The sequence below is a fragment of the Ostrea edulis genome, chromosome 5 (genome assembly GCF_947568905.1).
Source record: "Ostrea edulis chromosome 5, xbOstEdul1.1, whole genome shotgun sequence".
Taxonomy (NCBI): domain Eukaryota; kingdom Metazoa; phylum Mollusca; class Bivalvia; order Ostreida; family Ostreidae; genus Ostrea; species Ostrea edulis.
The window spans coordinates 68,680,495-68,708,100 of record NC_079168.1 but is presented as its reverse complement, the minus strand read 5'-3'; the positions used below and the strand labels follow the sequence as shown (position 1 = coordinate 68,708,100).

The following is a 27,606-nucleotide window of genomic DNA, read 5'->3' as shown; positions in this document are numbered from 1 at the left end:
GTAGATATTGACGGCAAACGAACAATTCAATTATATGACAAACGGGATTATTTCAGCTTTTCGATCGTCAACTTCCCATATCTATGTAGCAATATTCAATTCTCACCTGCGTATGGTGTTTATATCTCTCAACTGATTCGATACGCAAGAGCTTGTTCTGCGTATGGTCAGTTTTTTTTTAAATCGAAGCAGGCTACTGACAAACAAGTTGATAATGCAGGAGTTCCCACAGTTTCGTTTAAAGTCAGCATTTCACAAATTATATGGTCGTTATAACGATCTACTTTGCCAATACAACCTATTATTGGGTCAAATGCTGTCTGACGTGTTTCATACCGATTGTTAGGCCGTTCTTCGCACACTGATTTTGACTACGGATAACTCCGTTTACCTGATCAAGATATAGGGGTCACGGCGGATGTGACCGGTAGACAGGAGGTGCTTACTCCTCCTAGACAACTGATCCCACCTCTGGTATATCCAGGGGTCCGTGTTTGCCCAACTCTCTATTGTATATTGCTAATATGGATGTACCGTAAATCTGGATATTTTTGCGTCGATTTATTTTTGCGAATTTGAGTAAAAAGCCTATATATTTATTTTTGTGTTTCTTATTTTTGCGAATTTATGTAAAAAAAAAAAACATATTAAAAAACGTGTGAAACATTATTTTTGAGAAAAATATTTTTGCGAATCCAACTGACTCGCAAAATCGCTAAAAATTAATCGACAGCAAAAATAACCAGATTTACGGTATATTCAATTGCTGTGATAAAATTTAGAATTTTTTTTTCAAAATTAAGGATTATCTCCCTCCTGCATGGCTCTTATCCTTAGACGAATTTAACTTAACTTTTTATGGCACTCTGTTTTTCCCTATAATAGCTCTAGCAAGTTTATTGTTATTTCGGATTTCAAACATTTCAGTTGAGCATCACTGAAGAGACATTATTTGTCGAAATGCGCATCTGGTGCATCAAAATTAGTACAGTATAAGTTTTACATTATAGGAGTTGAGATTGATCACTGTTCGTTATCTTCACCTTTCTATTAACAATACCCACTTTCGTTTATATATCGATTTGATAAATCCCAGTATTTTCAAAATAAAAGACATCAGAGAGTCTTCCATACCTGCTACATATTTGAATATTTCATCATATATTGACATAGTCAACCCCAAACTAAACGCAACTTTATCACAAGGGATATGAATTCAGTTTCTCTATCGTGAACTTCCCATATTTGTGTAGCAATATTCCATTGTCACCTTCATATTGTGTTTATTTCTGTCAGCTAATTCGATACGTGAGAACATGTTTTACGTATGAGCAATTTTTCAATCGAGGCAGGCTACTGACAAATAACTTGATGTTTCAGGGGTTTCAACACTCCTTTAAAGCCAGCATTTCGCATATCCTATGTTTGTTGTAAGATCCAAGATATAGGGCTCATGGCGGGTGTGACCGGTGATCAGGGGATGTTTATTTCACCAAAGCATTTTATCATGTACAGGGGTCCGTGTTTATCCTTCTCTTAATTTTCATTCTTTATTGGATTTATGAGATTGATCACTGTTCGTTATCTTCACCTTGCACTGATCATTATCGTCACTTGTTCAAACTTGTGTGCCCAGTAAGTTTAAATAAAAAGGTATTATTGGTGTACAACCTCTATGAGAGTATTTCCTTTTTGCCATAATCTGTGTATCAGTCAGCGGCTATCTGCTGTAAGCATCGTTAAAGCAATTCATCTCGTGACGAAGATGGGATCCCTAGGTAAACAAAACTGAATATTCGTTATTTTTCTCCGAAAAAAAAAAGGTTTTCTCATTTTCCCTGATTGACATCTTCTTTGCATTCTACCGTGTTTTTCCTTATCATCACTTAAAAGGCGTTATACTGTCAATGTTTGTATCATTTATTGTGTAGCTTGTCTTAGATCTCACTTATTCGAGTCATATCATCTTTAACATCTTCGGTTAAATTTCGGAATCTCCAAAAAATCTTTTATCTGCTTGCAGTGGGTTTGGCTTATGAAGTATCCTTTGTGGGTTTTTTTTTTTTTTTTTTTTTTACCCCTACTCCTTTTCACCTCTTGTGTAGAAGTAAGTGGTGATCATAACTTATCAATTAAAAGGTGAAGATAACGAGCAATGATCAATCTCATAACTCCTATAAGGTTGGTTGGTTGTATCTTGTTTAACGCTCGAGGATTTTTCACTCATATGGAGACGTCACCATTGCCGGTGAAGGTCTCCGAAATTTAGGCCTATGGTAGGTGCTTATAGCCATTGAACAGGGAGGGATCTTTATCGTGTCACACTTGCTGTGACACGGGGCCTCGTTTTTTGTGGTTTCATCCGAAGGTCCCGTGGGAATCCCGGTTTGAATGGGTCCTCAATACCCCTTGCTTGTCGTAAGAGGTGACTAAATTGAATGGTCCTTCAGATGCGACCGCAAGAATTGACCAATGGTGACGTATCCATATGAGTGAAAAATTCTTCGAGCGGGATGTTAAACAATATACAACCAACCGACCAACCGAAGAACGGCCCCATTTAGTACGGTTCTTACGACAAGCAAGGGGTAATGAGGACTTATTCTAACCCAGATCCTCACTGGACACTCCTATGAGGAATACAAAATGAAGAGTTGTGCAAACACGGACCCTTGGACATATTAGAGATGGAATCAGGCTCCTAGGAGGAGCAAGCATCCTCCGTCGACCGGCCACATTCACCCTGAGCCCAATGATATCTTGTTTGATTGTTTGTATCTAAATCTCTAATATTTTACATGTGAGATATCTTCTGCTTGGGAGTTCTTTGATCGTATGTTCTCGCTAGATTTCTTATCTTCTGCTTGGGAGTTCTTTGATCGTATGTTCTCGCTAGATCTCGCGTGAGCGCTATAGATTTCTGCTTCCTCTCCCAAACGTGGTATCATTTTAGTGGTGAATTCTTTGTAACTTCAACTACCTAACACCTATCAATAGGAATTTTTCATTTTATTCGTATCATAGAATTTTTTTGACATGCAATCTTATGGTAAGAAATTATTTATTATATCTCCCCTTCCCAAAAAGGGGACATATTATTTTAGTTTGAATTCTTCTTCTTCTTCCGCTTCTCGTACAAAGTTTGTCCGGGTCATAACTTTTTGTCTTTTGACATAGGCCTTTGATATCTGGCATGTGGGTATACCATGATAAGACAGTATGTTGCGTACCATTTTTGATGACCTTTGACCTTGACCTTTTATGTAAAGGGCATTTTTTGTCCAGACCATAACTTTTTTGTCTTTTGACATAGGCTTTGATATTTGGTATGTAGGTATACCATGATAAGACAGTGTGTCATGTGCCATTTTTGCTGATCTTTGACCTTTTATGTAAAGGTTAAAGGTTAAATAATAGAATTTTTGGAGCATTTTGTTTGTCCGGACCATAACGTTTTGTCCTTTGATATTTGGTATGTTGCCAAGTTTAATTTACTATCGCATGTTCACAACACTGTTCCTTGTTACATATAGGCGAATGTTATATACAATGTACCGTAAGTCTTAATTTTCCACTTTAAAGATGATCCCTAGAAATGTTTTTAAAAAACCATGGAAAATGGAAGGGGAGACATCAGTTTTAGTGTGCTAAAACAATTCTTCCTAGTTTCATTTCTTACTTCATTTTTTTCCAATAGTTATTTGTGTAGATACAGTGTATTCATGTCCATGATATCCAATAAATTGATGCTGATGTCATTGATTTATGAAATCCATGTGAACATTTTCTTTGTACTCTTCCTTCCCTAATCGACTCGCATGACAAGTAGTCTGGAGCATACCGACGTTTGTGAGTCGGCGTATACACAAACGTCGGGATGATCTAGACTACATGATCAGATGTTTAATGAGTAGTCATTCGGAGAATACTAGTGCGCCATTTGGATAACTACGGCAGAAGAGATTCACATCATAAACGGTTATTTTTGGCTGCAAATAACTTTGGGAGTAAAATTGTGGGTATATTAAATGTACAAAAGTTTGTTGGTTTATTTTTTTTTTGAACAATTATATTTTACGAAATTTAATCAATCTTATTTTATCGCAAAAGATGTATTCATGGAATTACTCTAAAGCATTTTCTGTCAATTTTCCAGATTTACGATAGCCATTGTGTCTATTACGATGCATATTGAAAATGTTACACCTGCAAACTCCTTTAATGGTTACAATAATTATTGACGATTCATGAAACTCATTATCATCCCATCCCAAGAGTTGAAAGCCAAACATATCCGTGTTTGTCCACTTCTCAATTTTGCATTCATTATGGGCTTTATGGGATTGATCACTGTTCGTTGTCGTCACTTCTCATCCTTATTTCAGTGGCTGAACCATGAATTCTACACAGGACACTACAGAGTTGGACGTGTTTCTTAGACTGGGGACAGGTCGGTTACCGGCTGCTGTGTTCATTATCATGGCTATTGTCTTCGGGTTGCCTGGAAATAGCATCTCATTATACATATTCTTATTTCGCATGGAAAAGAAATCCACCTACATCATATTTGTGTCTTTCTTAGCCATGTTCGATGTCTTGACCTGCGCTGTGCACATGCCTCTAGAACTCATTGATCTTATGTTTCCCCTCTATTTTTCAGAGTGGTTGTGTAAATTTTTTCGATTCAATAACGGTGTGTTGTTCATGGGGTCTCTGATGACGTTATTAGTGATTGCGGTTGTGCGATATCGTCATGTTGTTCATCCTCTCAAAGAGAAAATGTCCCAAACAACAGCAAAACGCTGCTGCTGGGCAATTCTCGTGTGGTCCAATATATCATCTATCCCGACTTGGTTTTTTAATGGAAACCATACAATAACCAACGGAAACTCAACCGTCACCATCTGTTATATAGCAGACGAGGTGCAAACAACCATTTTCCCAACGATCTGTTTTGGTTTCTATGGTATGCTGTACTGCATGTCTGTCATCATTTTAAGTCTGGCCTACATGCTCATTGGTAAAACAATTAGAAAGACAAATAAGAAGCGAAATCAGATGAAACAACAACCAATGAAAAGCGCAATAAAAGAGAAATCTCGGCAAAAGATCTGGCACACGTATAGAGCATCAAAATACAGAGTCACAGAGGAAAGAGTGACAGGTGTCGGGAACACCTCAAAATTCAATAACAGGAAGACGAAAGTGCTGTTTTTAATTACATTTATTTTCATTGTGGCGTATCTTCCATTTGTTTCTCTTGGTGTGGTGCTCACATTGAGAAAAAAATTCAGAGAAAACTTATCTGATGCGGAGGAAGCGTTATACAGGATTGCAATGCGTTTTCCACTCATTAATAATGTTGCTAACCCAGTCGTTTATGGATTCTATGATCAAGCGTTTAAGAGACACTTGACGGTATTGTTTCATCGCAGTCATTGAAGGATCGTTTGTTATGTGAATACAGATACCATTGCATCTATTGAACGTCACAATGAATTTTTTTTGATTGTCAGAGAACCGTGGAGTCGTATTGCAGGTGCACGTTAAGGGATTCCAAAGAGCAAGCTGCACCTTGAAACTGAATCAACATTTGCCTTTATTGAAGTTGGCTATGTTTACAAATGATCTTGTCATTGTTCTGTAATACTCTATTGTTTTTTTTTTCTCGTGACATTGAGAAAACCTTACCTTAGATTATGAATACCCTAGGATGCACTGACTAAATCAAAGCAAAATGGGTAGGGACTCAATTAATCAATAGAATGATTCAGATGGACACTCGGTTCGCGTTAACTGTCTTTCCATTCTATTTCACAAAATGCACGGTGCCACATATCTCAAGGTGAAAGCAGAATGTGTTAGTATGATGTCGAATACCAGTATAGTCATTCTCACAATTTTATGCAGAGCAAACATTTAAGAATTCGACTCATTAAAGATTTCTAAGTTGTTTTTTTTTCCCCTTTCATTTTGTTTTAGCTGACCCCTCACTGTGTTATACTAAACTCTACAATATCGATAGCAATGTAAATAGATATACAATACCAACATTGATGCTTTTTAGTATTTTTTCATATTTCATAAAGAAACTAAAGTAAAAAGCTAACAAAAGTTTGATGATTTTATATTACCAATTGAGATTAATAGAATCCTTCTTTAGTACGAGTGTGGGATAGGGAAATTCCACCGAGGGGACAAGATTCGCAGTCTAAGACGAGGTTTTGCCGAGTCCTAGACAGCGAATCTTGTTCCCCAGGTGGACTTTCCCTATCCCACACGAGTAAATAATGAAGGATTATTTTTCTCACATTTTATCTACAGTTTAGTGCACAAATTTAGGAGCTTTGAGAAAATTCTAAATTATCAAAATCCTCATTTGAACTTCGATGCAAAAACTAATTAGATAGGCAGAAAGATCATACCCGAAAATGGTTTACACTGTAAGTGTAAACTTAAAAAGCCAAGGTTGTCCAACAGAAAGCTATATACATTAAGATTTAAGAAATGAAACTTATAATTCTTTGTTTGATACATGCATCAAACAAAGAATTATAAGTTTTATTTCTGATCATTTAATTATGTCTTTAAGATAGAAAAACAAATAGTTTCTCCCATCAAAAAGCTTGAATTAACGTTTTTGAAATGGCGCGTAGGAATACATATATGTGAGAATGAAAACAACAACAAAACGGCATGGCTGTGCGTTCAGGTCTGGTACAGTTACTGTGCAGATTTAAATGGATTGTATGCCAAATTAAAGGTGCAATGGTTAAAAGCTGAGTTAAATATAAAGGAAGATAACAAGTGGTGACTGAATTTATGCTGCATTGTGTTGGAGGAGACGTTGAACACTGGTTGTGTCGTTGGAACGGTGGAATGCAACTCGGCTCCATTTCAATATCGAGGAAAAAGTTTAACACCTTCATCTAAAACGCATTCGTTGACTGGGCCCCATAAAACGCAGTTCAATTTCATTAATATTTACCACATCAGAAGTCACCAATTGCTCCGTAATGTTTTCGATCTCGTAAAGCAGGCGATTCATACCAGGAACTCGTGTAATCTGTTTACTTCTACCAGTAAGTGGTCTACGTCATCAAGTTGACTATTCTGTCACGTCATCGCTTATGTATGTTGTTTCTTTAAATTAATTTGTATTTTATTAATATCTTTAGTTGTGCTTATTTTTGATAGCAATGAAAAACAAAAATCAAAGGAATGTTTTTCGTTATATATAATGCTTGTGTGGAACTCCTGTTCTATAAATAGCACTAGAATTAGAACGGGGAAGACGCATTCCAGAGAAAAGTAGTCCCGCGTGCTTAGTGCAGATCAACTCCGAACGAAATTTTGACACAGAAATCAAACGAATTTTTCAACCAATCAGCATCATTGTGAAGTCATCACTTTAAAAGTTATTAAATGATTTGAAGATAACAATGTAAAATATTTTTACTTCACCGTGTAACGTAAATCTTCACCGTCACTTCAATCATAGAAAATATATGACGTCACAATCAAATGACGTCGCTGCGACAGCAGTGTGAGACAGAAAAACCTCACATGGCTGTCTCACATGGGTAAAGTCGATCTCACACTGGTGATAATATGAGAAATAGAAACGCCATATGCAGGTGGTAATAGAATATTACTACATAAATGAGAAATTGACGATCCCGTTTGTCATAAAGTTGAGTTGTTAGTTTGCCGTTAACATCTACTTTCAATAAAAATATCTAAATATGAAGCAGAAGTGGACGACTCTGTGGTGTTTTTTTATTTCGAGCTCACAGGGATATATCGAATCGACATTAGAAAGAAAGATGTTATTGTTAATAGATAATACGTCGTCGATATATCTAAATGTCGAATTGAAGGCCACAGCAAGAGATTTTTTTTCTCTTCATGTAGAAGTTTTTGAATAAATTCTGCTTCATATGAATGTAAAAACAGCTCAGCTAACAAAGGAGCACAATTCGTGCCTATGAGAATTCCAACAGACTGTTGGAAGGCCTGATCACCAAAGACCACGATGATATTGTCAATGAGGAACTCCAGCATATTTTTTATTTCAACTTCAGAGTACTTGTGCGTGGAATCAGAGTGGTGTTTAACGAAGTGATTTTTTGGATGTCACTAGATACATGTATGGATATTTCCGTTTTCCATTTTTGTTGAAGAAACAATTGTCTATGATGTCAAAAAGGCTAGTCTTAAATTTATCGCGAGGAATGGTAGTGTAAAGTGTTGAAAAATCATACGTTTTGATGTTGATTTGAATAAAGTTTTGCAATTTCAAGTTTACTAAAAGTTCTTTAGAATTTTTTAGAATCCACATTTGATTTTCACCACTTCTGGCATATATAGTCGCACAGTACGTCTGAAGTTTCTCCTTCACAGCTGTTAATATTTTCGTAAGGAGCAAAGGTAGGGGCTTAGTAGAGCACTAACTGGATCCAGCAATGTATCTTTGTTTGTAAGGGATTTTATGAAATTTAGGAATCCAGTATAAGTACGGTAACTCATATTCATTCGACCCACCGACTGGGATATCAAATGTGTCTAAAACTGAAGCATGGTGTTGAAGAATTTCATCTTTTGAAAGGGCAGTTGGAGTATAAGTACGATTACCAAAAGTGGAATTAATGCCAAGTTCGTTTAAAATACAGTTGTAATAATGAGCCTTACAAAGACAATAACGAATATCATTTCATATTAAGTATTGATTTTGTTATATCGGCAATTCATTCTCTGATATAATATAAAACGAATTTGTAATACCAAATATTGGAATTTCCAACATACCAGTATGTGAGAGATATGCAATACATTTTGACTGACAATTTCTTGGATCATTTTCCGTTATCATACGTGACTTAAGGAATTGTCGCTCTCAAAATATCCATGAAAAATGATATATGCATTTGCAATCAGAATCTGCTACAGGACATGTTAAGTACTTCCAATAAAGAGTTAAAAGCCCCAGAAACACACAATCTGTTTACATATTCAATACCTCTCTTGGATGACTACCGATAGATTACAGACAAATGTAATATATATCAATCACTAGTCCACGAGACGTTGAAAATATAAGACCCCACCTCGTAAACATTCTCTTGGTTTAAAAACCTTCCAATGAACGCGTGTAACACGGCATACGTTCTGTCCAAGACGAGGTAGGTAGCTTAATTCATATTCTAAGAATACCATACTTAGGGTGAATGTGCAGTGATAAAATAAATTATTTTTTCTAACTTTAGAAAGTGCTTTATATGAACACTATTTGATATAAAAGTTATTCTTTCCTCCATCCTAGTCTGTTGCCCAGCACGGAAGTTTTGGCTCACCGCACAGATGCACTAAGTCGTATTCTTTCCGACAAAGGATCTATTTATTGTTGTCATATTTGCCATACGTTTTTCTCAAATCAGGAATTGTGCACTGAAGATAGGTATTTAAGACTTCTGTTGAGATTACCGAAGTAGACCTTCGTTAAAATCAGTGACGCGTCTGTAAAATTTTACTGAATGATTTAAAATATTTTAATATAACGATTAATTTTATACATAGTGTTGTGTTGTCGTCCGGTTGATTTGTATGTTAATTGATGTGGCAACATGCACATGTGCCGACTAAGAAAAATTGCTGATTATGATTTTACCAAAATAATATGTCAGCTTACCTAGATTAATTTGTAATATTATCTATTGTTATGATATTTACCTGTTGTTTCTTCACATAGGGTCATAGAGCTGATAATATAGGGGAAAGAAGGGTGGATATTTACATTTCATGTTTTGGCAGCCAACACAGCATTGTTTGTATGATACCGGTATACAGCATTGTTTGTATGATACCGGTATACAGCATTGTTTGTATGATACCGGTACACAGCATTGTTTGTATGATACCGGTATACAGCATTGTTGGTATGATACCGGTACACAGCATACATTTGTGTGGAAGGCCCTACCCCACACGTTACATCTGCTCTGATTTCAAGACTGTATTTTCTTGTGTAGTCTAAATTCCATGATACAATGTATACTGTAATAAATTCACGGAGAATGAAAACGCGAGGATAACAAACAGTGATCAATCTTATAATTCCTATAAAGAACACAAAATTAAGAATAGGGAAAACACGGACTCCTGGATATACCAGAGGTGGGATCAAATGCTTAGGAGGAATAAACACCTCCTGTTGATCGGTCACACCCGCCGCGAGCCTTGTATCTTGATCAGGTAAACGGAGCAATCCGTAGTCAAAATCAGTGTGAAAATAACGGCCTAACAATTGGTAAGAAACACGACAGACATCATTCAACCCGACAGGTTGTATTGGTAAATTAGATCGTTGGAACGACCATAGATTTGGTAAAATGCTGACTTTAAATGAGACTGTTTTAACCTCTATAACATCGACTTATTTGTTAGTAGCCTTCCTCCATTTAAAAACTGGTCTTACGTAGAACATGATCTTGCATATAGAATCAGTTTAGAGACATAAACACCATATGCAGGTGATAATGATATAATGCTACATAGGGCCTATTTATGGAAGTTGATGGAGAAGCTGAAATCATCCCGTCTGTCATGAAGTTGGGTTGTTAGTTTGCTGTTAACATCTAATTTCAATAAAATATCAAAGTATGAAGCAGATGTGAAAGACCGTATGGTTTCTTTTATTTCGAGTTCATTGGGATATGTCGAACCGATAATATAATGAAATGAGTATTGTTAATAGATAAAACGTTGTTGTTATATCTAAAAGTTGAGTCGAAGGTTATAGTAAAAGATTTTTTTTCTTCGCATGCAGATACTTTTGAATACATTTAGCCTCATAAGAATATAAAAAGAGGTCAGCTGATAAAGGAGCACAATTCGTGCCCATGGTAATTCCAACAGACTGTTGGAAGGCCTGATCACCAAAGATTACGAAAATAATGTCAATAAGAAAGTTCAGTACCTTCAAATTACTTGTGCGTGGAATCAGACTGGCGTTTAACAAATCAATTTTTGAATGATTGATCACTAGATATGAACATTTCCTTTTTCCATTTTTGTTAAAGAGGAAACTATCTATGATGTAAAAAAAAAAAAAAAAAAAGTCGTCTTTGATTCATCGTGAGGAACGGTCGTGTAAAGTGTTGAAAAGTCAAACGTTTTGATTTGAGAAAAGTTTCAAAACTGAAAGTTCTTTAAGTATAACTTTTTTTTTAGAATCCACATTTCATTTACACCTCTTCTGTCATATATTGTGGTACAATACATTAACAGTTCCTCCATGACAGCTGTTAATATTTCCATGAGGAGCAGGAGTCAAGATACTATAAACCAATTTTGTCAGAATAATTTCAAGAAATATAAAATGTTCACTCTTTAACAAACGACGACATAGTTCATAATAGCAATACTCACTGTCTCCACTTTCAATTTGATATACATGTATTCTTATTTCAGCCGCTGAATCATGAATTTTACATTGAACACTTCGTCGGATATGAACGAGTTCTTAAGAGAAGGAACAGGTCGACTGGCCGCTGGCGTGTTCATTATTTCCGTTGGATTGCCGGGCAACGTCCTATCTTTATACATATTCTTATTTCGCATGAAAAAGAAATCCACCTACGTTATCTTCGCGTCTTTCCTCGCCATGATAGATGTTCTGACCTGCGCAGTGCACATGCCATTAGAACTTACAGACGTCATGTTTCCCTTACTTTTTTCAGAGTGGTTGTGCAAGTGTTTTCGATTCAATAACGGTGTGTTGTTCATGGGGTCTCTGATGACGTTATTAGTGATTGCGGTTGTGCGATATCGTCATGTTGTTCATCCTCTCAAAGAGAAAATGTCCCAAACAACAGCAAAACGCTGCTGCTGGGCAATCCTGGTGTGGTCCATTTTAACAGCGACACCAACTTTAATTTATACTGGGAACCATACCCTGGCTATCGGAAACGAAACATCCACTATTTGTTACATTTCAGATGAGGCAAGCACAACCATTTTACCAACTGTCTTCTTTGGCTTTTATGGGATGGCTTTCTTTGTGTCTTTTATGGGATGGCTTTCTTTGTGTCTTTCATCGTTTTAAACCTGACGTATATGCTCATTGGAAAAACTATCAACAAGGCAAATAGAAAACGACGAAAGATGCAACAAACATTCGCCGAAGAAACGAAAGGCAAATTACAGCAAACGGCCCGGGACATCAGTACAGCAGCACGATCCAAAATTACAGAAGAAAGGACGAAAGCTTCCCAAAATAACTCAAAATTCAGCAACAGAAAAACCAAGGCACTCTTTTTGATAACATTTATTTTCATCGTCGCATATCTGCCATTCGTATCATTTGGGGTTGTGTCCACACTGCGGAGCGATTTTGTAGGTAGCCTATCCACCACGGAAGAAACGATTTACAGGATTGCAATGCGGTTTCCACTCCTAAACCACGCAGTCAATCCAATTGTTTATGGATTCTGTGACCAAGCATTTAAGAAACATTTAAAGTCCTTATCTCATTGCAATCATTGAGAAAGCATCTATAGATTACCATTATGTCAACAATAAAATCAAAGAATTTTGATTTGCAGAGTTGTGTGCTGAGTAGATAGTAAATGGGATGTTTCACATTACTGGTTCATGTTGAAGAAAACACAATTACGAAGCTTTTAGGAGCTTGAAAATTAAAATCTATCAACATTTGAAATTAATGAAGCTATATATTTACGACCTATTCTAGCGTAAGTTGTAACCATCGAAAAGAATTTCTTGACATTCAAGGTATTTAATGTATAACGATCACATTTCATATCTAATAAATGGGTGATTTGAAGTTTTAAGTATGGTATCATTTTGAGGAGTTCATAAAATAATAAAGTGCACCGCCACGGCACATGATACGCCCGTCACATATTGTTAACATGAACATATCACCATGAAGAGATAGGTATGCATGGAACCAAATGTCAACCTTCCTTTAAGAATCTTACCCACTTTATGGCCTCATGTGACATTGCTTCAAATATTGATAATGTAAGCTTAATGATTTTTAAAAGGATATAAAAACATTTTCCCAAATGTTTTCAATGAAATGATTAAAGTGCAAGATAGCCCTTTATCCAAGCAAACAACTTACAATAAATGGGAGTACTCAAAAAGGTTGATTTATTCAACATATCAAAAAATACATATATCAGTATCTGCCTTTGTCAAATCTTCAAGTATGAAAGTGAAATATGCATGGTGATGTCAATATAAATAAATAATTATAGATTAAAAACGGTTATTTCAAACACTGGTGCATCTCCTATGGTGTAGTTATTAATTAGAAAAAAATAATACATCATATATTTCTCAACTGGTTGTGTTAGACTTGAGAAATGCACATCTGCAGCTTTGCTCATTGTATTTTAAGGAATGAAGAACAATGCACAGCGTAATAAAACATCAAACATTAGTCATTATGTTTATTCTTAGACTGTAAAACTGTCATCTTAGCGAGACATGACAATCTACACCTTGTTGTTGAGATATAAAATAAAAATATATTTTACAATATCATATTAATTCTTAAACTTTATACCAAATTAACTTTCAAAGTAATGGCTACCAATTAGAACTGTTCTAAAATTTGACAGATCAATTAGAAGGCCAGATTCCTCTGCCCAATTCCCCGATTGCAAGAGATATAGATAGCACCTCCTTGATCAGATTGCTGTAACAGAAATCTTCTAAACTCATTAATTAATCTGTAATTTGACAGAATGCAATTTTTCTGTTAGCAAAATGCCTCCTGAATTGCTTGATAATTACACCCATGGGACAAGGGAAATTTCTCTTGTTACTGACACAAAAGAAATAATTTGTTTGTTATATACTGCTGTATAGTACAGTGTATATAATGAAGAATGTGTAGTTTCTTAAATTAACATTTTTTAATATGGTTATTGCAATACTATTTCATCTGTTCAGATTTACACAAATGCCCAATCTGCAGCTTTGTTCATTGTATATCTTTTTTCTGAACAATGCCACAGCCATAACAAAACATCAAAATACTAATCATTAAAATAGGCCTTTATACATATTGCAACCATTTGTTGTCTTAGTGAGAAATGATACTCTGCATATAGGTTGCTGAGAAAAAAAAATAAAAATTATATAGTACAATGTCAAATTAATTTTGAAAATAAAGACTAACCACAACAAACAAATTCACTTTCACAAATAATTTCTGGTATATCTGCAACTAAGAGGCTAAGATCTCTCTGCCCAATTCCCTAGAGATAAAGATAACACCTGCTTGATCATGTTGATCAGAGATGCTCTACACAAAACTCATTAATTAGTCTTGTCAAAATGCCCTTTGCATGCTACTCCCATGGGACAAGTGGAATTTCTCATGTTATTGTTAGAAACAAAGGAAACATTACATAGGCTAAAAAAAAAGCTGTACAGTATATCATAAAAAAAATATGTGTTTTCTTGATGTAACATTTTTGAATGAGGTTTTCTACAAAACTCCTATATGAGTAGGGATTGTACCAATTATAACATACTTTTTTCAAAAAATCACTTCAACTAACTTAAAGTACAGTGCGACACACCTTCTACCTAAGATGCATAAGATGACCAAGTTTCATGATTCTAGATCAAATAGTTTTCAAGTTATGAGCCGGACAGGGTTTTACCATATTTGGCCATATCTTCGTAATTAAAAGTCACAGCGACCTGGTTTTAATGTGCGACACACCTTCTACCCAAGATGTAGCAACTGACAAAGTTTGATTATTCTAGGCCTTATAGTATTTAAGTTATGAGCTGGACACGAAAGAGCTAACAGACGGACGGACAGACATGAAGGCCATAACATAATACGGCCCGTCTTAAGACGGGCGTATAAAAATCCACCATCGGAATTTACAAAATTTTGATTACTCTCTGATTGATTTCACTTTGAATTTTACATTAAAGTTTATAGAGTATCTTTATTAAAATATTGATAAAACAAAATGTATTCGCATAGAAATCTCTAGGTAAAATGTTTCATAACATTTCTCTTTACAAAAATAGAGAATAAAATTAATTATCTAACGCAAATATGTTTAGAATTATTAATCCAGGACGGATACCCGGGTAACTTTTCCAAAAAGTTTCAGGCGCAAAATGATCGGCTTCCAATCAATTACCTGTCATGTGAATTCGATCGATTTCAACCGCAACAATAAACATTTATTTTGATTTAAGAAGGCATAACATATCGTCATATAGGCCGACTTCCTTTCTGAAACTTGAATAAAAAAAATAGATATCAACAACACAATTAATGTCACATAGATTCCTTTTAAATCTGATCGCCTAGCTGAGTAGCTCAATTGCTACTGTTCTGTGGTTCGTGCGTTCTCGAGTCTAGCAGGGTTTTAATTTTTCTAAGTCTGCATTTTCCACTAACTAATAAGGTAAATTTGAAACTTTTCAATTTCAAAATCTGATTGTACATACATACATTTACCTCCACTTTCCATTCATAACAGATTTCTCTGTTGGGTTATTCCTCCTTAAATCATTCAATCTCCTTTCGTTACACATTGATTACGTAACTCAGACAAATTAGTTGGGAGAAATGCTCAATAACATAAACAAAGATATCAAATTAAAAAAACAAACCACCATTTAGAACCCTTGAGCAGCTTTCTTTAATGACAACACACTCGGTTTAGGGACTTCCAGACTTGTGGAGACCAAATCTTGAATGATAAACGAACAAGACGGTTTTATATACCTCACGTTACAGTAGGATTTGAGCCCGGTCAAACTAGAAAGGAAGGGCTTCGCGGAGAACGAGTTCCTAATATCACATGCATCTAGTGCTCAAGTCAACGAATGTAATGAGAGAGGAGAAATTGCTCTTTTCCCAAACCTGCATTTACATTAGGCTCCATCTTCTAAAGACGTTCTACAGCGTTTGAATTCCCCTACCCAGAATTTAACCTGAAAATAAGATGGTGCAGAAGACCCATAAACATCAGCTAACTCGCTGTGTATTTTCTTGCCTGTTTTACCTTTTTAATACAAGTACCGAATTATAGCACGGTACTCAACTTTAGATATAAAGCATGCCTTTGCATCACTAGCCATGTTTGACATTCAATATCTTATTAAAGAATGACTCAATATGCGTGCAATTTTGTACCCAGGTATAAAACATATATTGAAACAAGGCATGAAAATCATGACCGTCTCGGTCAATCGGAACTGGGATAGGCTGGTTACTTATTGACTCACCCTCGTATTTTTAGTAGAGTAGTTAATCTTAAAATGCCTGAAGCCAAGTCAAGGTCATTGAAGTCAATTCCATTATTGATTTAATTGTTTGTCTACACTACAACCATAAAGAATAACAATCCAAATCACAAGGGAAACAACAAGAGTTTAGAAACACTTCTAAATCAAAACAAAAAAACTAAAAGCCCCGTCTTTCAATGCATTTATTTTCATAGTGGCACTATCTCCTGTATGTCAGTCCTGAGGTGGTGCCAACACTTTGTTGCAGGGAAAACCTATCTACCAGTAACTTGGAAGAAGTACCTTGGAAGAAGCTACCTAGAGCGATGCACTGTTGTCCCCACCCATGAATCATACTGATACAGAGTCCACAACCAAAGTTGTAAGAGACATTTAAAGTCATTACTTTATTTCATTGGAGTCGTGTGAAGTCTACAGAACACATAACTGCAGCAGTAGAAGAGTGTGGTGGAGTACAGAGTCAATAGGGAAGATTATCGTTATACTGCTGGTGTATTTATATAGAGTACATTAACTGACATTTAGATTGTATTTAGAATGCACTTTGGAAATACACTATTGACATTTGACTTGATGTCAGTTTACATTATTATGACGAACTGTGGGACACTAGGTGCTTGAGGAAACCATTCTGTTCTTTATCATTTGCTGTCGTCTGTACTCCCACACCAATATGGCCCCGCTGACATGGACGTTTAGAGATCGTATCACACCTTGCTGTGGAATTTCCACACATACATCCAATAAGCTAATCAAATCAGCAGGGATTCCTTCCTTCTCATTTCTAAAAATAGAGTCAACTACATGTGCACATTAAATAAATTTGGTTTACAGGGATGTGACTGAATTCCTCAGAAATCAGAGGAAATCTGGTCAAAAAGGGAGGAAAATACGGACTGGATCATCTATGGATGTATGCCTACATTTTCTGGATGTAGTTTTTGTCGGTTTGTTTCATTTATGGATGCATGCAAACATTCATGCTATGTCTGTCAGAATGACATATGTATTTGATATACCACCTAGGTTACGGTGAATTCATATAAAACTAAGTCAGGAATGTCAGCAGTTTCTTCGTTTTCTGATGAATTATCTGCCACTTTAGATCAAATCCTGAGTGTTTCATTTTTTCGAAAATTGAGCAAATCAGAGGATTTCCTCTGAAAAGAGGAAAAGTCACCCCCCCGGGTTTAGTGTTAATAAATTAAAGCATGGCCAAGAAAAGTATGTTGAAGGAGGTAGATGAGGCCCATGGGTTACAATGCTCTCCTGATTCACCTCACTCTTCACATGAAGTACACACTCTGTTCTTACCAGGCCCCTGTCAGCCATTAAAACAAATGTATCTAGATCATACAAGAAATCTCTGTTCAGAATTATATTATTTACAAATGGTGAACTCGGAATTTTAGGGAAGGTTCAATCCTGGCAAGATGCGCGATTGCTTGTTGTCTTTGTTAAAAGATTTTTTTGTTATATACATACACATTGTTTTAATTTCTGTCAAAAATATTGCTTAAGAATTGGATCTTTTTTTTTTTGCCAATCAAAATATTCATTTTTCCTATCTTAATTATAAATAAATTTTTAAAAACATGTTGAAAGGAAGTGATAAAACAGGAGTATGTGGTTTGCATGTGTAAACATAACTTATTCATTAACAGAACTGTATAGCATACCCTAATACGAGCAGTGTCTTAGTGGGGAAGCTGAAGTCAGTAAGCGACACACTATTAGCCGTCTGCTCCACTCCAACCAAGGTATATCCTTGAGACTTCTTCTGCTGAAGATATTCTGGGAGGCATGTGTGGAACACCTTAAAAATGATCAAGAGTTATTCTTAAAGCCACTGTTACAGATGATCTCCATTTGGAGTTTTTTTAACCAATTCCTAGAGAGTTATTTTCCCCGGAGTAGAGTGGGTGCCCAGCATGTTGCAGTCCTCAATACCCGGTTACAACAACACAATGAAAACACAGAATATTTACTTTATCTGACTGTAATCAAGTACTATACTGAAAATTATTCTAATAATAGAGTGTAATGACCCGAAATATATGCTTTATAATTTTTGTCATTGAATGTGATGTCATGTCCCTCAGTAATATTTCTCACAAGCAAGTCATGATGTAACAGAGCAGGTAACTATGACAACCCTTTCTCATCCTAGACTCTGATAACTCTTTATCATTACTTTATTGATATTTTCATTGACCATAATTTAAGGCAAATAAATGAACAAATGATTAAATACATTAAGAGAATCGGAGTGAATATCTTTGATTGCTCACCTCTCTAATAGGGACCCATTTATGAGCTGTAACACTGAGAGATTGAAATACTTTGTCCTCCACATATTTCAGTTTATTTAGGACAAACTCAGATACTCCAAAAATTTCACTGGTCCTGCAAAGTCCTGTAAAACAGAACAGCATCATAAAATGAATAAAAATCTCAACCCCTTCTCTCTTTCTCTTTCTACTACAGACTGACCCCCTCTCTTTTTCTCTTTCTTTCTCTCTCTGTTACAAACTGACCCCTTTCTCTTTCTCTCTCTGCTACAGACTGACCCCCTCTCTCTTTCTCTCTCTATCTTTCTGCTACAGACTCACCCCCTCTTTCTTTCTCTCTCTCTCTTTCTGCTACAGACTAACCCCCTCTTTTTCTCTCTCTTTCTGCTACAGACTGATCCCCCTCTCTTTCTTTCTCTCCCTCTGTTACATATTGACCCTCCTCTCTTTCTTTCTCTCTTTCTGCTACAGACTGACCCCCTCTCTTCCTGCTACAGACTGACCCCCTCTCTTTCTTTCTCTCTCTTTCTGCTACAGACTGACCACCTCTTTCTTTCTTTCTCTCTCTCTGCTACAGATTGACCCTCTCTCTTTCTCTCTCTATTTCTTTCTTTCTCTCTCTCTTTCTGCTACAGACTGACCCCCTCTCTCTTTCTCTCTTTCTGCTACAGACTGACCCCTCTCTTTCTCTCTCTCTCTCTTTCTGCTACAGACTGACCCCCTAGATTTGGCACTTTGTCAATAAGTGATGTCACTAGGATAAGCCCATCAGAGATTAATTGTTTTTTGATGGATTCCATTTCATCGATGACCTCATTGTCTGGCTTCATTAGTCTCCACGGCATTATCTTCTTCTGCACATCTCCAACTGAATCCTCCTCCTCCTCAGTCTCATTTTGGACTTTGAATATAAAAAATAAGATAAATTGTATCATTAGAAATAATGATTATGAAATTAGATACCATACATTTCTATTGTTGTTGTATTGTTTGTTTGTTTTTCTGGGGTTTTTTGGGACCAAATATTCTGTAGAATCACAACAATCACCTCAATATTACACAGCGAGAGAGAATCACTAACAATATTTTACGTATGACTAATATCACTATATAAGAAACACTATAGGGAAGAGGTATGCATTGTGGAGACATTGCCTAATGAGTTATTATAATCCTAGAAGTTTGTAGAATTAATACCTTTAGGATGCCATGCCCTATCCTGACACTGTGAAAGACTGGGGTCAGAATTATACAGTGGTATACAGGAAGTCTTAGGGAACTGAGTGAAATAGCGAGGTGAGATCCACTCATCGTCACACAGCAAACCAAGGCGGGGCAGTGTGTGAAAGATAGTCTACAAATACAGCAGTATAATGTATAGTAAAACATGCATATAGAGAAGTGCTGAGGATGAACAATTCTGATTTGTTATAACAATTCATTATACCTAGTAAGTTCATTATAATCTTGTTCACTGTAACCGTGTTTTATTGTAAGCGTGGATTCATTATAAGCATGTTCACTGTAACAGTGTTTTACTGTAAGTGTGAATTCATTATAAGTGTGTTCTCTGTAACCATGTTTTACTGTAAGTGTGAATTCATTATAAATGTGTTCACTGTAAACACGTTTTACTGTAAGCATGAATTCATTATAAGCATGTTCTCTGTAACCGTGTTTTACTGTAAGCATGAATTCATTATAAGCATGTTCTCTGTAACCGTGTTTTACTGTAAGCGTGGATTCATTATAAGTGTGTTCACTGTAACCGTGTTTTACTGTAAGCATGAATTCACTATAAGTGTGTTCACTATAACCATGTTTTACTGTAAGCGTGAATTCATTATAAGTGTGTTCACTGTAACTGTGTTTTACTGTATAAAGTGTGAATTCATTATAATCTTGTTCACTGTAACCATGTTTTACTGTAAGTGTGAATTCATTATAAGCATGTTCACTGTAACCATGTTTTACTGTAAGTGTCAATTCATTATAAGCATGTTCACTGTAACCATGTTTTACTGTAAGTGTGAATTCATTATAGGTGTGTTCATTATAACCATGTTTTACTGTAAGTGTGAATTCATTATAAGTGTGTTCATTAAAACCATGTTTTACTGTATTGCCTATATAAATCAGGTAAGAATTTCTATGTCCATACTGTCTTCATCTTTAATCAAGTTATCTGCATATTCAAAACGTTATGTACAAATCTAATTCTATGTTTTCTGTTTTTCTGTTCAGAAATGCTTCCCATTTCATTTAAAAGATTTCTCCGCAAACGGTAGGCCGGGGTTCGAATCCTGGCCACAATAGACCCAAGTCGTTAAAACGGGTAGTGATAGTTCCATCGCCAAACGCTTGGCATCAGGTGTGAATGTCATGGGTCCTCGGAGATTACCTTAAAAACGGATGTCCCATGTCACAGTAGGTGTGGCACGCTAAAGAACCCTCACTGCTCAATGGCTGTAAGTGCCGAGCATAGGCCTAAATTTGAAGCCCTTCACCGGTCTTGGTGACGTCTCCATATGAGTGAAAAATTCTTGAGCGAGACGTTAAGCAAGATAGAATCAATCTAGTCACAAATAGTAATCTCAGACACATTCTTTTTCAATAAAGTTACCAAAAGTTTATCAAATGTTACGATCTCAATTTCATAAAGTATCTGTTTTCAAATCACTTTGTGCTTTTTTCAAATATTTTGTTTCTCCAACTTTTTGCTAATTTTGGATAATTAGCACCTGGTGATATCACTGTATGGTTTAAATTTCACATTGACTTTTCAGAGAACTTTTATGACATTTGTTCCATTTCTAAGAATCCTAATATTTCATTATGGAAAACTACGCAAATAATGAATTATGGAAAACTACGCAAATAATGAATTATGGAAAACTACACAACTAATGAAATATGGAAAACTACGCAAATAATGAACTAAGTGAGAAAGTCTGACCTCCACACTGTAGTCTCTATGAATGTCAAGGACAGTCAGAAAATAGTTCTCCAGAATCTTCTTCACGTTCTTCGCAGAATTACTGAACAAAGATAAATAGAGAACACAATAATAATCATGAACGATAAACATTAATAAACAGAGGGTAATTCATTCTGTCTAGACAAACTTTCATGTCCTTTGTTGCTTTTTGGAATTCACATTTTGTCATGGTTGTCAACAAACTGAATATGCAACTTCTGTAAGTTGCACAGTTACATGTACATTACAGACCCTGAAGCATGCTACTACACCTCCAAAACGTTTCATTTCATTCCGTGCAAACCGTTCAAAGTTCCATGCAACCCGTTCAGCATTCTGTGCAAACTATTCACTGTTTCGTGCAGACCATTCATTGTTACGTGTAAGAATCGTTCCATGCATGATCAAGAAATGTGTAGACCTTTCAAACTACGCCCTTACAAACTTACAATCTGTGCAAAACGTGCAAGTCATTTTGGTGGGGGATCTAAGACAGGTGGGAATTTGATCTATCATATGAAAATTTCTCTAGGATGGACTTTCAACAGTAAAAATCTGCAAATAATCGAAACAAAACCGTCATTTTAAAACCACCAGACATATCAAAATCTGATACATTCATTGCCCTCGAAGAAATTTTAACACCCTTGGTAGTCTCCAGCAAGTACAGAGAAATGATAAATCACTGTCCTCTGTAGTTTCTTTCTTGTATATAGGAATGAGTTGGTCTAGTTACACTTGTTTGATCAAGTTTCTTTTTTTAGATAAAAGATATTTTCATCAAAATTGTTTATTGGAAAGGTGAAGATAAGAAAGAAGTGATCAATCTCATAACCCCTATAAGTAATACAAAATAAAGAACACATTGAGAATTCATTTCAAAATGGATAATTAGCATTTCTTTCTCAACCTTTTTTAAAATCTAGAATATTACCATTATATTGAAACTATTTCTTGTTTAAACAAACACCAGGGAGAACCAAATAATGCCGAAAAAATGAAAAAGTGCAGGCTAGGCCTACTGTTTCAAGGAGATCATTCACAAAACCTACAAAGTGGTCAGCACTTCGTGCGAAGCATTCTGTGCAAACCGTTCACCATTCCATGCAGACCGTTCAGCGTTCCATGCAAACTGATCAGCATTGCATGCAGACCGTTCAATCGTTTCATACCATTCCGTGCAAGTAGTAGTACGCTTCAGGGTCTATACTTAATATTGTGGATTTATACTGATGACTCATAAATGATCTTTGATAAATTCTTGCTGAAGTTAAACAAGAGGCCCACAGGCGTTATCGGTCACCTGAATACTAGTGAAAAAGTATCACTATTTCCATGGGCTATAAAATCTAGAAAAAATTTCCTGTTCTGAATAACTAAAGCAAAATGCTAATGTTCAGCAATGGTATAAAACAAGATGTGTTCTTAAAACTTCACTGTCCTCAAAAGTGCATACACTGATGAAAGGCTTTAAATAAAAGGTGCATTAACATTAAAACATCAAAATATATGACTAATTTGGACTTATCCTAAAGTCATAATTGTGAAATTCACCATTTTTTGTACATCCTTTTCTGCTATTCCCAAGTATGCATTTAGATTTTATACAGTATCAGCAAACTTACACATAAATACTATATATTAAGTTTGGCCCCACCCTGGGGTCAAAACCCTTACTCTGGGGAAAATCAAATTTACAATTTTGGTAAAAGACTACCTGTTCTATTCATTTAGTTTCAATTCAGTATCAAAAGCACTAAAGAAAATGTTATTTAAGTGTTTTACACATAAACACTATATAACAAGTTTGGCCCTGCCCTGGGGTCAGAACCCCTACCCCAGGGATCATGAAATTTACAATTTTGGTAGAGACCTTCTTGCTCTACATCACTATGCATTTAGTTTTTCTTACACGTGTGTTGTTCTTGAGAAGAAGATTTTTGGAAATTGGTCATTTTTGGGCAGTTTTTGCCCTACCCCTAAGGCCCCAGGGGTGCTGGAATCCTGAAATTTACAATTTATGTTCCCTTTGTTCCAAATATGTTTCATACTAAATTCGAAAAGAATTGGAATGATAGTTATCAAGAAGAAGTTAAAAATGTTTATTGTTCACACATTTAATAACAGACCATTTTGGCCCCATCCTGATACCAAAACCCCTACCCCTGGGATCATCAAATTTAGAATTTTGGTAAAGGACTACCTGTTCTTTCTAAATATCTATTTACTTTCAATTTAGTATCAATAGCACTAAAGAAGATGTAATTTAAGTGTTTTACATATAAACACTATATAACAAGTTTGGCCCTGCCCTGGGGTCAGAACCCCTACCCCAGGGATCATGAAATTTACAATTTTAATAGAGGCCTACCTGCTCTACATCACTATGCATTTAGTTTTTCTTACACATGTGTGGTTCTTGAGAAGAAGATTTTTGAAAATTGGTCAATTTTGGGCAGTTTTTGCCCTGCCCCTAGGGCCCCAGGGGTGCAGGAATCCTGAAATTTACAATGTATATCCCCCTTGTCCCAATGATGCTTCATACCAAATTTGAAAAGAATTGGACCGGTAGTTATTAAGAAGAAGTTAAAAATGTTCAATTGTTAATGCACGACGGACGACGACGGATGAAAACCAATTGCAATAGGTCACCTGTGTTTACTCAAGTAACCTAAAAATAAAAGAATGATTGAAATCTGATAAATTTAAGGCTATGCTTATTTAGAGATTAAGTCTTTCTGTGTATTCTTGGTTCATAATTAATATTTATAAACAGAAACACTGTATAAGATTCCCATGTTATACACTCAGTCGGATTAAAATCAGATCCTATGATCTGCTCACACAGATCGATACACTAGTGTATACTATCGACAATTCTCCTACTTGTCTTCATCCGACAGCAGGAAACAGGCTTGGATAATGCCATGGCGACCAATGATTCCTTGAAGTTTGAGTGTTTTACACTGGTCCCACAACAATGACAGGACAGCCAAGGCATGGATCCGGGTGTGGAAGTGGTGGGCCATACACAGAGACAAAACCTTTGTCAAGGCAGTGTCATAAAACTCTTCCTGTAAAGAAGAGGTCATAGAAATTAATGTTCATTTTGTCAAGAGGTCATAGTAATTAATGTCAATGATGCTGGGAAGAGGTCATAGTAATACTCAACTTCCGAGATATCAGCTCTTCTGTGATAGAGGTACGTTCAGTGTTCTGTTGAACGCTTGGGTGGGTACAAGATGTATACATATACATCTAGCTATGTAAATACTGATAAAAGTAATGAAAGTGTAAATTTTGTTTATATCAGCCATTGGTATACATTAAACTGACCATATAAAGAATGATATTTGATTAAATTAGGCCATTAAATTAAATAAGAAATTATTCTTTATTTCCTCTTCTGCACGAGGGATATTTTAATCAAAGAAAAGTGGTGATTATCGATTTTTGTTTGAGCTATTTTATTATTAAATACTAATATAAAACTTACTAATATTTTGTATCCTTGCAGTTTGAGTGGTTGCGGGATGTCTGATAATCGACCTTTAGGTAATATATGAAGGCAGCAACAAGCATTTGTACCCACCATGTGTGGACGAAAAGTATGTTTTGCATCTCAAAGGGAAAGAACTATTGGGCAACTCGGAAATTGCGTATTAATGTTAATACTGTTTCATGTGAGTCGTCATAGTAATTAATGTCAAATGTTCTACAGGGATAAACAGATTTACATCCAAATTACCACACAGGATTATACTTTTTAACAACTTTTGTTTTCTTTTTTTCCCCATTCTTTTCCAATTCCAATTTTCTTCTTTTATTTTTGTCTGAGTCACAATCATTCAAGCATTCCACAGGCCACATAATCAGAAGTAGAATGACATGCATAAATGAATTCAAAGTAAATGCATAGAGTGGGCTTATGATTTCTGGGAAAGCAAGTTGTTAATAGCCTACTATAAATTAATACATTTCGAGATGCAATTATTTTTATCAGTTTTTGTTTGCACAAAAGTCAATAAACAGCACAGATTTTTGTCAGCCAATATCAAGCAGACAGTTTGTCTGATCAGGTTCACAGTTTTCCTGGACAAAAGTGGAGATTTTTGATAGTCTGGCCTGGATTTCTCAAAATAAACATAGGTCGAAATTTGAACTTGAGTCAGAGATTATACTCAAATTTTGACTGCTCAAATGAAAGAAAACTCAAACTTAAGTTGAGATTTTTTCAAGAAACGGATCAAACCCAAGCCTGGTGAATTTTGCCAACGCTGGAGGATTAAAACAAAATTTCACAAATTTTTGAAACATTTCCTATTTAGTAAAACCTGAAGTATTGAAAGTAACTGCAATATGCCAGTACCTGAGACTGTGTCCTTGTCAGTGGTCCAATGTGTGCCATAATATACAGCAGAGAACACATGCCTGGGGTACTCTTCTCCTGCATCTGTGATATACATGTGTTTGTTGACAGTAAAACATGAATTCTTCACAATACTTTGCTCTAAAATAATTTTTGTGACCGACTATTCATATAGCATTCATTCCCAGAGCTGTAAAACATTTACAGCAAACCTTCGATTCCACGTACATGAAAACGTATCTGCATCATTGGAAATTATCCTAAATCGTGCTTTAATTGCAGAAATGAAAATTAGATTAAAACAAATATGGAGGGAATCTAAATCATCATTACAAATTTGTTTTCAAGTTTTCATTTGCTGTTAGATATTGTCAATATAACTTTATGCCAACAGGGTAATGTCAATATCAAAATGAATTGAAAAGCATATCTGTGAAGTTCACAAAGTTCTAAATTAATGATGTCATGATATGAAAATAAAATATACTGCAATCTTTTAAGATGACTTGCAACTTTAAAACATACGACATGAACGTCTTAAGAACGCTGTACAAATATTTACTGAAAGGTTGGAGTGATAAAAACCTGACAAATGACACCCTACCCCAACACCGTGTCAAAACTTCTCACAAGTCACATCCCTTGTCCACCATCTTGCGGCTAAAAGGTTGTATTTCCCTATGCTGGCCTTTGTAATTTTCTGATCTGTAGCTTTGACATATATTATTTTTTCATCAATTGCAGTCAAGGGTGGGGCAACCATTAAATTTGTAAGAAAATTTAATAATTAGCTATAATTCCGGTAGGAAACTCTTACATTTGGTAAGGAGAGATTTTCATTGATGGACATTTGGCTGACCCCCGCAAAGGGACATAACTTGTGGCTAAGTGTTGCTATGTATATACACATTATAAATAAATTCTGGAATAGCCCTTATATTATCTGTACATTTCTGTACTCTTCTGAAGATAAAACTGCATACCGTATTAAAAGCTGGCCACAGCTTAAACACGAGGACTGGAAAACGACAGATAAGCCGCATGCATATCCACTCCTGGTAATGTCGGACAGAGGGCTGCATCGCCACACCGAGAAAGTCCAACAGCACACAGAAGATTCTCTCACTCTCCTCCTAAAATTAGAACTTCACTATCAATGAAAACAATACCAACAAAGACAAAAGGTTCAGTTATTTCTAAATGACTGTAAGCATTATCCACCTGATATAAAATGAAACATCTCTTACCTAACGCTGTGGCCATGGACTTATAATTTTCAACAAGAGGTCCATGGACCACATCGCTCACCTGAGCAGCAGTTCCTAGCAATAAACAAGCTTGAGCAAAACTATCAATATACAATCAGCTTGGTTCAGAAAAAACTTTTCAAAAGTAATGACTAAAAATTCATTAATTATCAAACTTAATCATTAAACTTGACAATATATTCTTTAATTATCATATGTCCTTGTAGATGGGTATGACCTTTTATATTAACAAATTTCATATAAGGATCATACTTTGTGACAAGTTTGGTTCCCTATACATTTGCATGTAATTCTTTGATCCCCTATATTGTGGCCCCATCCTAACCCCAGGGGTCATAATTTTTACAAACTTGAATCTCTACTTTGTCAGGAAGCTTTCATGTA

The 27,606-nt window shown here is 35.7% G+C and overlaps 2 protein-coding genes across 4 annotated transcripts in view; one reads left to right on the top strand and one right to left on the bottom strand.

The window, feature by feature from the left end:
- Positions 1-4,395: 4,395 nt before the first annotated feature.
- LOC125649033 (somatostatin receptor type 3-like) lies at positions 4,396-5,442 on the top strand. The gene has a single exon (XM_048876248.2). It carries the CDS (start codon positions 4,396-4,398, stop codon positions 5,440-5,442), a length of 1,047 nt encoding a protein of 348 aa, XP_048732205.2.
- Positions 5,443-16,482: 11,040 nt separating this feature from the next.
- Positions 16,483-27,606, bottom strand: part of LOC125649020 (probable methyltransferase TARBP1) — a 35,565-nt gene continuing 24,441 nt past the window's right edge. For 2 of the 3 annotated variants that reach the window (XM_048876221.2, XM_056165297.1), the window contains exons 18-26: positions 26,938-27,087; positions 25,955-26,038; positions 24,472-24,659; positions 21,565-21,646; positions 19,806-19,962; positions 19,327-19,509; positions 18,609-18,733; positions 17,997-18,133; positions 16,483-17,101 (exon numbers count right to left, since the gene is read on the bottom strand). In XM_048876221.2, coding sequence (XP_048732178.2) covers positions 16,927-17,101; positions 17,997-18,133; positions 18,609-18,733; positions 19,327-19,509; positions 19,806-19,962; positions 21,565-21,646; positions 24,472-24,659; positions 25,955-26,038; positions 26,938-27,087 — 1,281 coding nt within the window. In that variant the 3' untranslated portion in view covers positions 16,483-16,926. Of the gene's footprint in view, positions 17,102-17,996; positions 18,134-18,608; positions 18,734-19,326; positions 19,510-19,805; positions 19,963-21,564; positions 21,647-24,471; positions 24,660-24,727; positions 24,859-25,081; positions 25,135-25,954; positions 26,039-26,937; positions 27,088-27,606 lie in introns of those variants that run through there. The other variant, XM_048876222.2, reaches the window with a different exon arrangement.